The sequence below is a fragment of the Hyalella azteca genome, unplaced genomic scaffold, assembly GCF_000764305.2.
Source record: "Hyalella azteca isolate HAZT.00-mixed unplaced genomic scaffold, Hazt_2.0.2 contig2917, whole genome shotgun sequence".
Lineage (NCBI taxonomy): Eukaryota > Metazoa > Arthropoda > Malacostraca > Amphipoda > Hyalellidae > Hyalella > Hyalella azteca.
In genome coordinates, this window is record NW_025933175.1 from 2,122 (window position 1) to 17,841 (window position 15,720).

At 44.7% G+C, this 15,720-nt stretch overlaps 1 protein-coding gene across 1 annotated transcript; it reads right to left on the reverse strand.

Moving 5' to 3' along the window:
• Positions 1–1,486: 1,486 nt before the first annotated feature.
• LOC108675795 (neurabin-2) lies at positions 1,487–13,200 on the reverse strand (the record flags this gene model as incomplete). Its single annotated transcript, XM_047885729.1, is given in 8 exon segments — positions 1,487–1,642; positions 2,026–2,165; positions 3,160–3,205; positions 3,807–3,995; positions 4,340–4,629; positions 10,839–11,037; positions 11,765–12,322; positions 13,048–13,200. Coding segments are annotated over 8 exon segments (1,731 nt in total), but the record flags the coding sequence as incomplete, so codon positions are not given.
• Positions 13,201–15,720: the final 2,520 nt, after the last annotated feature.

Below are 15,720 nucleotides of genomic sequence, written 5' to 3' on the forward strand. Positions count from 1 at the left end.
AAAAACTAACCGTAAAATAGTTATGAGCCGATGAAACTATAAAAAACTATTTTTTTTAAACTAACGAAGGAAAATTTAAACCTCAAGCTGCAAGAACTATAGAGGAAAATAGACTATATTTTTAAAAATAATTAAGGATAATTTTAAATTTAAGAACAACATTTAAATATTTAAGAGCCACTGTAATTATTAAAAAAAACAATCTTTACCTAAACTAACGAACAAAAATTTAATTTTTGCCATTAATTCTAATAATTATTCTAAAATAATTCTAATAATTAATAATATATAATTAAAAATTAACCATTAAATATCTATTGGCGGCTGAGATAAAAAAAAACATTTTACTTCAAAAGAAAAATTTTAAATTCGAACCTGGGCTTGAAGGACTTGTATGTGGACTTGGTGGGCGGCGGGGGGCGGTGGGGGCGGGGGCTGGGACGCCATGGTTGNTTTTTGACATCAGCACGACACTTCGGGTGTCATTGTCTCCTATTGTCCCCAGATGGAACCATCTCGTTGCAGTAAAACAAGCTCAGGGTTCTCATTGATTTATCATTCAGTTAAATCTATATTCAATGTCTCCCGCCCCCCAATGAGACCCCATAGGTGGGGTCTCACATTATTTCACCTACCCTACATAGGTGGGCCGCGGTGAACAAAAAGGTTGGGGACCACTGCACTACATCACCCAAGTCCCCAGAGCACCCAAGTCCCCACAGCACCCAAGTCCCCACAGCACCCAAATCCCCACAGCACCCAAGTCCCCACAGCACCCAAGTCCCGACATCACCCCAAGTCCCCACATGACCCAAGTCCCCACCTGCAGGGACTGGCGGATGAGGGCTGCCACCCCAAGTCCCCCATCACCCAAGTCCCCCCCAGAGCACCCAAGTCCCCACCTGCAGGGACTGGCGGATGAGGGCGGCCACCTCGCTGTTGCTGGGGTCTGGCTCGCGGCCCACCAGGAAGTGGACGGCGCCGCGCGTGTTCTTGAGGACTGACGCCGCGAAGACTTGCGTCACGCCCACCAGCGACTGCCCGTCCACCTCCACGATCTGGGGGATTATTGGGTGATTATTATCTCAGGGATTAATATATCGCAATAATCTATGGGATTATTGCGATTGCCGAAATAATTATCGATTGCCATTTGGATAAATTATCAAGTGCATCACAAACACTCTAAAAAAACGGCAAAAAAACAGTAAAAAAACGTTAAAAAACGGTAAAAAAAAACAGTAAAAAAACGTTAAAAACGGTCGCAGCGGCATTCTAGTGGCCGGTCACCAGTTGACAATAAACGGTTTATCCGTTTTTTTCTGGATGCTTTACGGGTTTCTAGTGTAAAATTGGGATAAAAACGGTCATATGGTGTCTCTTTTCACGTGTTGGGCCGTTTTTTCACGTCACGGCCTCTCACCTCGTCTGTAGCCCCCGCCTGGTCGTTGACTTGTATGCCCCTGGCCTNCACCCAAGTCCCCACCTGCAGGGACTGGCGGATGAGGGCGGCCACCTCGCTGTTGCTGGGGTCTGGCTCGCGGCCCACCAGGAAGTGGACGGCGCCGCGCGTGTTCTTGAGGACTGACGCCGCGAAGACTTGCGTCACGCCCACCAGCGACTGCCCGTCCACCTCCACGATCTGGGGGATTATTGGGTGATTATTATCTCAGGGATTAATATATCGCAATAATCTATGGGATTATTGCGATTGCCGAAATAATTATCGATTGCCATTTGGATAAATTATCAAGTGCATCACAAACACTCTAAAAAAACGGCAAAAAAACAGTAAAAAAACGTTAAAAAACGGTAAAAAAAAACAGTAAAAAAACGTTAAAAACGGTCGCAGCGGCATTCTAGTGGCCGGTCACCAGTTGACAATAAACGGTTTATCCGTTTTTTTCTGGATGCTTTACGGGTTTCTAGTGTAAAATTGGGATAAAAACGGTCATATGGTGTCTCTTTTCACGTGTTGGGCCGTTTTTTCATGTGTAGCCCCCCGCCTGGTCTGTAGCCCCCCACCTGGTCGTTGACTTGTATGCCCCCCGCCTGGTCTGTAGCCCCCCCAGGCGTGATGGTCTTCACGAAGATGCCGAGTTTCTCCATCCCCGCGTCCGCCCCCACACCCATGCCGATGATGGACAGACCCAGACCTCCAGACCCTGGGGGAGGATAAAGCGTTATTGTACAGGCCAGCAGACCCTGCAGACCAGCAGACAAACCAACAGACCTTTAGACCAACAGTCCAGCAGACCAACAGATCAACAGATCAAAAGACCAGCTAATAAAGTATATGTGTCGTGAAAACAAGAAGTTGTGGGCGGAAGCCGAAGTCTATATAAGGGCTGGTAACCGTAGTAAGACCCTCCAGAAGCTAATAAACGCTCCGCGATGTAACTAGTGTTAGAGTTACTCCGACCTAACGTTAGGTCGACGTCTTAACCTTATACCATTAATATAACGTATGTATAGCACTCCGTAAACCGTACGGAGTGCTATACATATAAATAATATAACGTATGCTATACATAATTTAACGTATGTAACTCATGTAAAGCCACTCCGTATACTGAAATTGACCTATAAAGAACCTTGTATTAAGATAATTTCTCTAGACAGTTGGTGTCTAAATTATTATACTTAAAGCATACGGCATACAAATTTTGACTACAATACAATATATGCTAAACATAAATTTATGAATAAAATACAAAACAATAAATGGCATGTAGTAATATAATGCTATACAATATGAGAAGTTTGATGAAAAGCTTTGCCGTCCACACTGAAAAATTCGCCTATTATTTATGAAGATAATTGTGGGCGCCACCCACCCTCATGGACGCCCCGTGGACGGCACCCACCGCCCGTGGACGGCACCCACCGCCCGTGGACGGCACCCACCCTCATGGCCGCCCCGTGGACGGCACCCACCGCCCCTGGACCTCCCGTGGACGGTACCCACCCTTGTGGACGCCCGTGGACGGCACCCACCGCCCCTGGACGGCCCGTGGACGGCACCCACCCTCATGGACGCCCCGTGGACGGCACCCACCGCCCGTGGACGGCACCCACCGCCCGTGGACGGCACCCACCCTCATGGCCGCCCCGTGGACGGCACCCACCGCCCCTGGACGGCCCGTGGACGGTACCCACCCTTGTGGACGCCCGTGGACGGNTTTTTCTCAATTGCCTTGGCCGGCTAAAATTTATGATAGGGGTACTTCCTAATTAAATTTTAAATTACTGCAAAAAGAAAATAAATCACGGAATTTGTCCGGAAAAAATGACCGTCTGGCAACCCTGCTTAAAAAAAGTACAAAACATGAAATAATTGTACAAGATGAAGCAATCGTAGTCAACGTGTTCAGGCTCTTACTGAGAGCCGCGAGCCCTCATGCAGGCGCGGTTTGATCCCTATGAGATTCCATCACATAAACTTATAGTCATTATTCAATGACTAGTCATTGAATAATGACTAGGTATAATCATTATTGAATGACTATACTTAGTCATTAAATAACATTTTTTAATACTACAGTTTTTTAAAGCCGGCCGTAGCCCCACGATGGATGCTGGCTAAGATATCATATTACGAAGGCAACAAGCTCGAGCGCAGCAACTTGCCGATGTGGGGGCTAAACCCCCACCGATGGGGGCCCCGAACATAAGTACTTATGCTCTATTTTCCTGTCTATGATTGCTGATATTATTATTATTACTAATATCATTGTTATAATATTCAGTAATATCAATATATATCCTTTGCGGGAGGTAGGGCCGGTGTTGGGGGTAGCGCCCACCTGGATGGGGCGGGTGGAGAAGCGGATACGGGTGGGCGGGTGGACGGCTGGACGGGTCACGGGCTCGCCATCGTCGGCCATGGACGCCACCTCGTCGTCGTCGTCCATCTCGTCGTCCTCCGCCAGCCCCGGAACCTCCACCCAGAAGTGCCCGTCCTCCAGGTAGTGAACGCCGTCCATCTCGCCCACCTGGGGGTACATAGAGTCAGTGGACGCCACGTGGACGGCACACCATCTAATGGACGCCACGTGGACGGCACACATGTCTAATGGACGCCACGTGGACGACACACCTGTCTAATGGACGCCACGTGGACGGCACACCTGTCTAATGGACGCCACGTGGACGACATACCCACCTCCTGGACGCCACGTGGACGACACACCCACCTCCTGGACGCCACGTGGACGACACACCACCTCCTGGACGCCACGTGGACGACACACCCACCTCCTGGACGCCACGTGGACGCCACACCCACCTCCTGGACGCCACACCCACCTCCTGGACGCCACGTGGACGCCACACCCACCTCCTGGACGCGCGTGGGGACGATGGCGTCCCCGTCGTCCTCGACCACGAGGATCTTGCGCTGGCGGTCCGCCTCGCCGTCCCTGGCGTCCTGGGCGAGGGACGCGAACCCGCTGCTCCTGTCGCCCACGTCCCCCGCGCGCCGCCCACCGTCGTCCTCGTCGTCCCCGGCGTCTGGACGGGCGAAACAGCACCCAAGTCTCCACAGCACCCAAGTCCCCACAGCACCTAAGTCCCCTACAGCAGTGGTCCCCACCCTATGGTCCACGGCCCGGTACTGGGCCGCGCCGCCTGCTTTAAAATCGAAATATATATTTAAAAAAATCGTCAATTATACAGCCTAAAATGATTATTCAGTTGAAAACCCCTTCATGCTAAGTTGCCACCTATCTACATAATACCTTCGAAGTAAAACAGCATCACATGCACTGCCATTATATGAATGCGGAGTCATTTTTTGTCAAACTGGTCGCTGCTTGACTCCGAAGGCGATCTTAACTTAAATACAACAATTGCCGTAACTTAAATAAGGCCGTAAACAACACTTGCCGTAACTTAAATAAGGCCGTAAACAACAATTGCCGTAACTTAAATAAGGCAAATCGTATTTAAACACGTCATCGATGTTAAATGTCGCCTTCTGCGATTGAAGATAAGAGTCGAGACGTCTATCGACAATTGATATGTACATCACCGTGGTACGCACTGCAGGCCGACGAATCTACAGATATCGACAACAAGGCAATACTACTTGTACTACTATATCTACAATACTACTATATCACTACTACTATAATACAATACTACTACAGGGTGCGGCGCGGGAACTTACTTATTTGAATTGCGCGCCACGTGGCGGCCATTAGTCCTAGGAAGGTGGCGCCATGCGCAATATGGTGCGCCTGTCTCTTATACACATCTAGATGTGTATAAGAGACAGATCCACCAGCTCACACGTTCTTGCATCCAAACAAAAACCAGACCAACACTATATTTTCAGGTGAAAGTCTGTTCAACGGGTATGCCTGAAAATATTTATAGAACAAATATGGAAACTTAAGAAACGCATACAATTAATATATTAGTGATTATTTTCCACCTTTCCAACAAAATATACAAAATTGACACAATATACTATTTGGTCAATAAGTCGGCATGATGCAAGAGTGAAGCAATCGACGCAAAAAATTTTTGAGGAATCCATCTTCTCGTTGGGAATTGCATTTGGAATATAACCCAGATATTGAAACCTTTTCTCTGTATAATTATCATTTACGAAGTCGCATAAGTTAATAATTGAATAAAAACTATTAATATAATGGCAGTGAAGGCAAAGGAACAAGATGAAGCACGGCACAGGTAAGGAGCGACCACAGCCTAGCAAGTGCAAAGAGCCTTGTAACACATAAGCGCCTCGTAGCCACACCCAGCCATGTCGAGCACTGAGGTGTACACATGAAGAACAAGTCTACACTTCAACACGGCGGTGTGCCGTCTGGACGCCCATACTGGTCAATAAATATTTCAATAGTGGATGATATTCTATTTACCCCTCACGCAGTATGGTCGTCTTTAGCTTGAGCGTGTCAGCGCGAGGTGCATTCTGAGTGGCGAATTTTACTCGAGCTGAGTCGCAATCTTCAGCAAGAACATACGGTCAAATTTATCTATAATGGATATATTGCAGCTTATGAAACAAAATGCGATGACTAAAGGTATGAAGATTGTTAAAGCCAAGCCACTTGTGTGTGGCTACATATACATAAAAAATAGAAAGCAACGCTTGTCCATTTTCATGCACCCTCAAGCGCTGTTCATTATCCACGCTCTCATGACTGCATGTTTTCATCGCAATTCAAAAGCAGTTTTGCTACATTTTATTTGCTCATTGATTCCCAGCAATTGTATTGGATTTTATTTTTAGGAATTCACCCGCTATATCCCATCACTCCGAACCTCATGCATGTGAATTGGCAATCAACATCCGTACGTTAATCAGCTTTAAATCTCATTGAGCGACGTGGTATAGTGCCACACCACGACGCTCACGACTATCATATCAAGGCAAGCGCAATTAACTGATATACAATATCTAGACTGCGAATGATGAATGAATCNGGAAGTGAGGAGTAGGGGATCTGGGGTATTATTGGATGATAATTAAGCTGGGGGATTAATATATCGTAATAATCTGGGGGATTATTGGGATTGCCGTTATTATCATCGATCGCCATTTGGCGAATACCCATCGGCACGTGAACGGGGGAGGGGTTGATGCAGCACTTAGCTGGCGGCACCAGGCCACCAGTCGGCTCCACCACGAGAAGGCACCCTGATCTACTGGTCGCACAATTCACACAAACCCTTACCACCCTTCACACAAACAATTCACACAAACCCTGACCACCCTTCACACAAACCCTTACCACCCTTCACACAAACAATTCACACAAACCCTTGCCACCGCATCACTACCCTCAACCTCGTACAGGGAAAGAAACGCTGCACGCTCGCTACCACGATACCATTCAACCCGTCATGCCAGCCGTCATCAAGAGCCAATCCATCAAAACTGTCTGCAACACACTACATACAAGCGCTGCCCGAACCGCTGCTGAGAGGTACCACGCCCCGGTACTGCAAAACTAGACGAATACTTGCCCAACTCGGTCCGGCCACTCCATTGTACTCAACACCTACAAAAACAGGATCGACAATGACATCGGCAAAATTTGTCTACACCACAGTCCATGGAGAAAGCCCGTTTAGTTGGCTTGTTGGTTCCGGGCCCGTCTGAACCAGCCCGACTGACGCGCTCGGCTGGGGCAAGAACAGCAAAAACATTGTCATTTGGCAAAATGAATAGGGGGTACCACACCAGATCCTTGCACTTAAAAAAACGGTAAAAATACGGTAAAAAATAAGGGGCGCACCGGCGTTCTAGTGGGCGTAATCGGTTTAGCATTTTTTTCAGATGTTGAAGGGGTTTCTAGTGTTAAATTAAAAAAAACCGTCATGTGGTGTTTCTTTTCACGTATTGGACTGGTTTTTCACGTCAAGGTCTGTAGCCCCCCGCCTGGTCTGTAGCCCCCCACNAATAAGTTGTTGAAATTGGATGGAAAAATTGGTGAAATTTTATGAATAAGTTGTTGAAATTGGATGGAAAAATTGGTGAAATTTTATGAATAAGTTGTTGAAATTGGATGGAAAAATTGGTGAAATTTTATGAATAAGTTGTTGAAATTGGATGGAAAAATTGGTGAAATTTTATGAATAAGTTGTTGAAATTGGATGGAAAAATTGGTGAAATTTTATGAATAAGTTGTTGAAATTGGATGGAAAAATTGGTGAAATTTTATGAATAAGTTGTTGAAATTGGATGGAAAAATTGGTGAAATTTTATGAATAAGTTGTTGAAATTGGATGGAAAAATTGGTGAAATTTTATGAATAAGTTGTTGAAATTGGATGGAAAAATTGGTGAAATTTTATGAATAAGTTGTTGAAATTGGATGGAAAAATTGGTGAAATTTTATGAATAAGTTGTTGAAATTGGATGGAAAAATTGGTGAAATTTTATGAATAAGTTGTTGAAATTGGATGGAAAAATTGGTGAAATTTTATGAATAAGTTGTTGAAATTGGATGGAAAAATTGGTGAAATTTTATGAATAAGTTGTTGAAATTGGATGGAAAAATTGGTGAAATTTTATGAATAAGTTGTTGAAATTGGATGGAAAAATTGGTGAAATTTTATGAATAAGTTGTTGAAATTGGATGGAAAAATTGGTGAAATTTTATGAATAAGTTGTTGAAATTGGATGGAAAAATTGGTGAAATTTTATGAATAAGTTGTTGAAATTGGATGGAAAAATTGGTGAAATTTTATGAATAAGTTGTTGAAATTGGATGGAAAAATTGGTGAAATTTTATGAATAAGTTGTTGAAATTGGATGGAAAAATTGGTGAAATTTTATGAATAAGTTGTTGAAATTGGATGGAAAAATTGGTGAAATTTTATGAATAAGTTGTTGAAATTGGATGGAAAAATTGGTGAAATTTTATGAATAAGTTGTTGAAATTGGATGGAAAAATTGGTGAAATTTTATGAATAAGTTGTTGAAATTGGATGGAAAAATTGGTGAAATTTTATGAATAAGTTGTTGAAATTGGATGGAAAAATTGGTGAAATTTTATGAATAAGTTGTTGAAATTGGATGGAAAAATTGGTGAAATTTTATGAATAAGTTGTTGAAATTGGATGGAAAAATTGGTGAAATTTTATGAATAAGTTGTTGAAATTGGATGGAAAAATTGGTGAAATTTTATGAATAAGTTGTTGAAATTGGATGGAAAAATTGGTGAAATTTTATGAATAAGTTGTTGAAATTGGATGGAAAAATTGGTGAAATTTTATGAATAAGTTGTTGAAATTGGATGGAAAAATTGGTGAAATTTGATGGAATAGTAATAAGTTGTTACTGTGTCACCGCTTGTTTGCCGCAACCTTTAAACTAATATAACGACCCGGGTCGTTCCGTTTCCGTTTAAACAATCCAGTAACAAGTTCAATTGCACTGGTATCTCTTACATTAAAACTTCGGTTATACGGATAAAACGTGATTTTATTTCAGCAAAGCACAGTTTAAAACAGGTACGGTTAAGACTTAAACTAGAACGCCATTAAGTACATTATTGAGGGGCAGTTTACTAAATATTTCACAGCACAGCCACGATTCCAGCCTTAGAGCAAGGAATGCTGACGCGGAGTGAGTACAGGTATGAATATGGGTCATCCTGACCCACATATGGGCAAGAAATGCATCGCTACCTGGACGAAGTCTAAACTTTTTGCCTGCAAGTAATCAACTGCACTGTCCGGTATTAATATTTTATTACCTTAAAATAATTGAAAATAACCATTGAATATTTATAAGTCACTGAAACTATCGAGAAAAAAACTTTTTCTATTTTTTTAAACTAACAAAAATTTAAACTTCATCCCGCGCCGTAAAAACTATTGGAAAAAAATTAGTTTTTAAAATAAAGAAGGAAAATTTTCAATTTACATTTCGCCACCTGATAGAACAACATTTAAATATTTAAGAGCCGCTGTAATTATAGAAAATTTATTTAAAATAACGAAAAAAAAATTTACATTTAAACCTCGCCCCCCAGGCAGTAGCAGACCTGGGCTTGCAGAATACAAGAAATTCGAACTTCCTATTTTCGAATAAAGTTTACATATCCTCAGGCACGAATTTTCATTATGGGCGGTTATTAAAAAATATTTTAGTCAATTTTCATTATCACAGAATAACAGCAATAAGGACAGCAGCCCTAATATATTTTTTATGCCAGAATTATTAACGAATTTATGATATGATGTAAGCTGCGTTAGTTCCCCATGTAACGCAGCGACCGTTTTCTACGAAGCCTCACAGAAAACGGCAATAATTTTAGCGGGAACTGCAATACACGAAGAAAGTTGCTGTGCATCCAAACTCACCGCTGAGATAACAAGTTCTTTATTTGGAACGCCAGATTAGCTTGTTGTTGTTGTTGCTGCTGTTGTTGCCCATTCACCAACAACAATTCCTGCAAAGGCAATAGGAGGTTAAAAGAGAACGTAAACAGAAAGTTTCGCGTGGCGGCGAAATTGTGGACCTCCTAACAGGAAAATTGTGCAAAAGCCACCTGTGAAATGGACAATTTTACCCATCCCCGTGGCATTTCCCTATTTTCTTTGTTGGAAAATAGGAAAAACTGATTAACTTTTCCAGCAGGTTTTTAAAATCACCCGTGAAACAATTTTTTTTCACTTGCCATTTTTGGAAACTTAGGCCCAATATTCCAAATTGGACAGACTCTCCTTTTGTGGACGGCAGACTCTCACCTCGTGTGGACGGCAGACTCTCACCTCGTGTGGACGGCAGACTCTCACCTCGTGTGGACGGCAAAAATAACTTTCATCTATAAAATAACAACTACAATAATAATAATATATACTGTAGGCGCCACTTTCCATTTCTCTGGAACATTTCTTTTTCCATTAGTCTACTAGACGTAGGGTAGTTTATTTCTAATGCGTAGTTTATTACTAGACGTAGTTTATTTCTTGATTCAGTGTTAGACCCTAGATGCCTGTATAGTACCCGAGGAACGCAAGCTATTCGGTCAGTTAGATTTGTTTATTACTTGAATTATTGACTATACCGATTCATATTTATTGATTAGTATTGGTTCATACATTGTCATTTCTTGTATATATCATGAATCATTCTTTGTATATTTGTCTTATGTATTTTCTTGTTATTTTCTTTCTAGGAACCGTACATCATGGAACGCTCGTCTTTTACCCTGCCATGATGGCGCGTCTTGGAATAGTTCAGCAAACGTTCCCAAAGGACTGGCCAACAAGAAAGTCCTTAAAATATACAATAATTATTTAAACATTTGCATTATTTAACCGATAATTAAAATGCTGTACAACAAGCCTCACCCTGACGTAGCTGTTGCTGTTGCAGGGGGCGTTGCGAGGGCTCCTGTTGGGGGGCGTTCAAAGGCGCCTGTTGCCTCTGTTGCTGTTGTTGTTGTTGTTGTAGCTGTGGTTGGTGTTGTTGTTGTTGCTGCTGCTGTTGTTGCTGTTGTTTGACGGGGGACTTGGGTGGACTGCCAGCACTGTCCCCCAGACCCCGATCCTGTTGGGGGAGGAAGCTTAACTTGTTGTATTTATTGTAGGCCTATGAGAGACTACAACAAATTTTTTAGGCTGGTAATTAGACTTTTCGGAAATTAAGTCAAATTTAGACACTGAAGCTCAATGTTGTACACTCGGAAATACGAATGGGTCATTCTGTCCAGTTATTTGATAAATGCGAACTTATGATGTTCCGACCTTTAGATCCCTGGACCCGATCTATGGATCCATATATTGTTACGTTATCATTATCATTGCCGTTATCATTGTCTTATCATTTATCATTATCATTTATTATTACCATTTATCATTATCGTTTTCATTTATCATTATCAATGTCATTATCACTTATCATTGTCTTTATTATTTATCATTCTCATACATCATTTTTATTATTATCGCTATCATTTATAATTATCTCTATCGTTATCATTATCAGATGAGGTTAAACGTGACAAAGTTGTCTTATTTTTCTGAGTATCGCGCGCTTATGTCGCCGCTACACTCAGGCAATGCGTGGGTCACGTGGTCCACATACCGACACNGCTAATGTCGCCGCTACACTCAGGCAACGCATGGGTCACGTGGTCCACATACCGACACACTTCCTCGCCCATACCAGACCAGGGAGCGCACGTAGCACTGATACCGGGTCAAAATGACCCATAAAAGAGCTAAAAAAGCATCGAAATTTGGACAAAGTCCGGCTTATTTTTTTGAAGTCTCACCTGGGGCGGGCGGTGGACGGTGGACGGCAGGCTGCGGTTGGCCAGACCGCCCCTCGTCCCCAGGTCCGCCTTGGCCCGTCCCGCGGACACGTCCAGCAGAGCATGCGGCGCCGTCCATCCGTCCAGCCCGTCCATCACGTCCTCCTTGTCCACCTGATGGACGTCGTCCATCTGGCCGCCGTCCAGACCACCGTCTAGACTGCCGTTAAGGCTGCCGTCCACGCTGGCGTCCACAGCGTCCAAGATCTCTGTGTCGGAGAGACAGACGTCGTCCACGACGGCAGCGGTGGACGACAATGGAACTGAGGGCGCCATGTCAGGGGCGGTGGATGACGAAGGGGCGATGGATGACGGGGTGGACGACGAAGGGGCGGTGTATGAGGGGGCGGTGGATGAAGGGGTGGACGACACAGGTAAGTTGGACGACGACGGGGTGGTGGCCAAGGGGGCGGAGGACGACAAGGGGGCGGTGGATGAAGGGGCGGTGGACGAGGGCGCCGTGGACGACAAGGTGGGCGATGCCCCCAGGGCAACGAGTTGACCTTCTAGACGCTGCACCTGCAGGGGACGACAGCGTCAGGCGGGACATACCGACACGAGGACGGATTATAATGTCCCATTATAACCCGTCATGTCCCATTATAAGATTTTATGTCCCGCTGTCTACAATTATGACCCGACATGTCCCATTGTAGTACCTAGTCTAACATGCAACATGTCGCCGCCGTCTTGTTCTCTAGCGCAAGACTAACAGGTGCCCACAAACTGTTACCTGCCTCGTTTAGTCTCATAATATCGGGGTCATAATGATAGCCCTTGGTCATTATTCAGGTCGTACAAATTGTAGCGTATGGGAAATATGACACGTTGACCCCACACACACGCTGAGTGCGGTTTAGATGTCGGAAAAAGTCCTAGGTTGCCTGATGGCATAAAAACGACCAAATCCGCGGACAAAAAGGCATATAATTCAATATATACTAGTAAATCTGTAAGTTACTGTGCAAAAATCAAATTTAACGTTGCTGGAGCAGCACTCAACCCATTCAACTATGATGAACGAATTTAAATAAATTGAAATTAATTAAAATACATTTAAATATAATGTATTATATTTCGTTATATCTGAAATTTGAGCCGGCGCTGTTAACTCACTTATGACTCACTTATCCCAGCAGGTGGGTCACCAGCACCACCACCCACCTGCAGTGTTAGGACATGCAGGGCGGCCTCCCTGTCCTGCAGGAGGCCAATATGGTGGGCCTCACACCCCCAGCACCCACCTGCAGTGTGAGGACATGCAGGGCGGCCTCTCTGTCCTGCAGGAGGCCAATATGGTGGGCCTCACGCCTCAGGAAGTCCTGCTCGCGGCCCTGGTACTCCTTGATGATTTTCTTAGCCTTGTAGTACTTCTTCTCTAGTACATTGTACTGCGCCTGTACAGGCAGTGAGTTACAGTAAATGTAGTACTTCTTCTCTAGTACATTCTACTGCCCTCTACAGCAATATCATCGTTATTATTTAATTAGTCTCTCTCAATATTTAATTTAGCCTGGGGAGATATTGAATAACGTGCAAAAAAATATTGATCAATAAACAAAAATTTAATTTTTTTGCTCGTATCCTACAACGTAACGGTCTTTGTTAACCACTGAGAGAAATATAGCGGTCAATACCATCACTCAAGCTCAAGGCATGTCCACCAATACAAAGAGTGAAGAAAACAAAGCAAAGTTCAAGTTATTCTATCAGAATAACGCAATTGCAGGTAAGAAATATCACTTATTATTAGAGGGTAGATCTTTAATGTACTCTTACGCATCGTATTGTCATGAACATGTTATTGGGAGGGCAAGGACATTTTTGTGAGGACACTTGTGAGGACACTTGCGACACTTGTGAGGATACTTTTGACACTTGTGAGGACACTTTTGAGGAGACTTGGGAGGATACTTTTGAGGACAAAAAAAAAAAAAACTGCCCACCCTATACTACAACTTGGCCCACTTGGCCCGCCGTATGTAGCGCAGTGAACCCACCACCACCACGACCCCCAATGCACCGCCTTGTTCACTATTAAGCAGCTACCAGACAATAACCCAATCGAGCAACAGGCGATAACCGATAACTATCAAGGCCAATAACACTGATCTTAACATCATGAATGTCTACATCCCACCCCAATCCTCCTGCCCACCGAACTTCAGAGCCTCTATCTCCCATCTCTTAGTGCCAAACTCATTGATACTTGGCGATCTGAACGCACACGACCCTCTCTGGCACTCGCGCATCCAGGACACACGTGGAGAGGAGCTGGCGGATGAGATCGGCAGTTCCGATCCGCTGAACTTGGACACACCAACCCGGTTTCCAGCCGCAGGACATCCCTCCTCGCCAGAACTTTCATTCGCCTCAGATACCCTGATCACACATACCCCCGGACCACCCACATGGATAAGATACCGGGATCACCCACAGATACCGGGATCACCCCTNCACTCTTCTCACTACAGACATCATCTACGGTCTAAACCAAAAGAGGCCCGCCCACCGAACCATCATTGCCGCACTGGACCTCACTAAGGCCTTCGACACCGTCAACCACCGGATACTGATCGACGACCTTCTCGCCTCCCCACTACCCGGATCTATCACCCGCTGGATCTCCAACTACCTACACGGCCGTTCTGCCTCAACGGAATTCCGGCATCAAAACTCTAAACACCGATTAATCCACACAGGTGTTCCACAGGGCTCTGTCCTGTCTCCTGCCCTCTTCAATTACTATGTCTCCAAGGCACCCCAACCACCACCCAACATCAAGATTATCTCCTACGCTGACGATTTCACAATCTACAGCACTGGTCCCGACGCCGACATTCTCACTCAGCAACTCAACGACTACCTCCCCCAACTCTGCAACTTTTTCACTATACGCAACCTGGAAATTTCTGCCAGCAAATCAACAGTCACCCTCATTACACCGCACACGGCCCAGTACAATCACCACCCTCAAGTCAAGATCAACAATCAACTACTTCCGCTAGAACACAACCCAAAAATCCTTGGCTTAACCTTCGACACCATGCACACCTTTACCGCCCACCACAGAACCACGGCAGCAAAAGCCTCAAAACGCAACAACATACTGAAAGCCTCTCAGGCACTTCCTTTGAACAAGACAAGGAAACCCTACTACAAACATACAAAGCCATCGGCCGCCCAATAATTGAGTACGCCAGCCCAGCCTGGTCTCCTGTCACCTCTCCCACCAGCATCACCTGCCTCCAAACAGTTTAAAACTCTGCTCTGAGAACCATAACCGGTTGCCACAACACAACTGCCGAACATCTTCACTCCGAATGTCAAATGATAATAATAATAATAATAATATGCTGTTGAACGAAACTGTTCAACAGCATACGGACCTCCTCTCAGCCCAGTACCTTCTGCGGAGTCACCTCCCACAACACGCCTGCCACCAAATCACAAGACCGCACCCCCAACCCCGCAACATTAGACATACTCTTTTCACCAAATACATAAACGCCGTTCAACCTTCACTTCCAGCCACTATTAACAGTGCCACCCTCAAAGCAGCTAGCAGCACTCTCCACTCCAACGCTGCCATAGACTCGTACCACCCAGTTCTGCTCAACGGCTGGCCTCCTCCGCTCCCAACAATAGATAAATCTGAACAAACACTTCAAAGATCCACAAAATGAACGCTAGCACAGCTTCGCTCCGGCCACTGCATACTCCTGAACACCTACAAAAGCAGAATTCATAACAACATCAATAACCTGTGTAACTACTGCCACCTCTCCCCGGATGATGTGCCCCACCTCTTCGAATGCCCTAACAACCCAACGCCCCTCAGCACCATAGACCTTTAGAGGGACCCAGCTGCGGTCGTGCGCTGGCTCCTGCCACGGCTGGACCAGTGACCCAGGGAT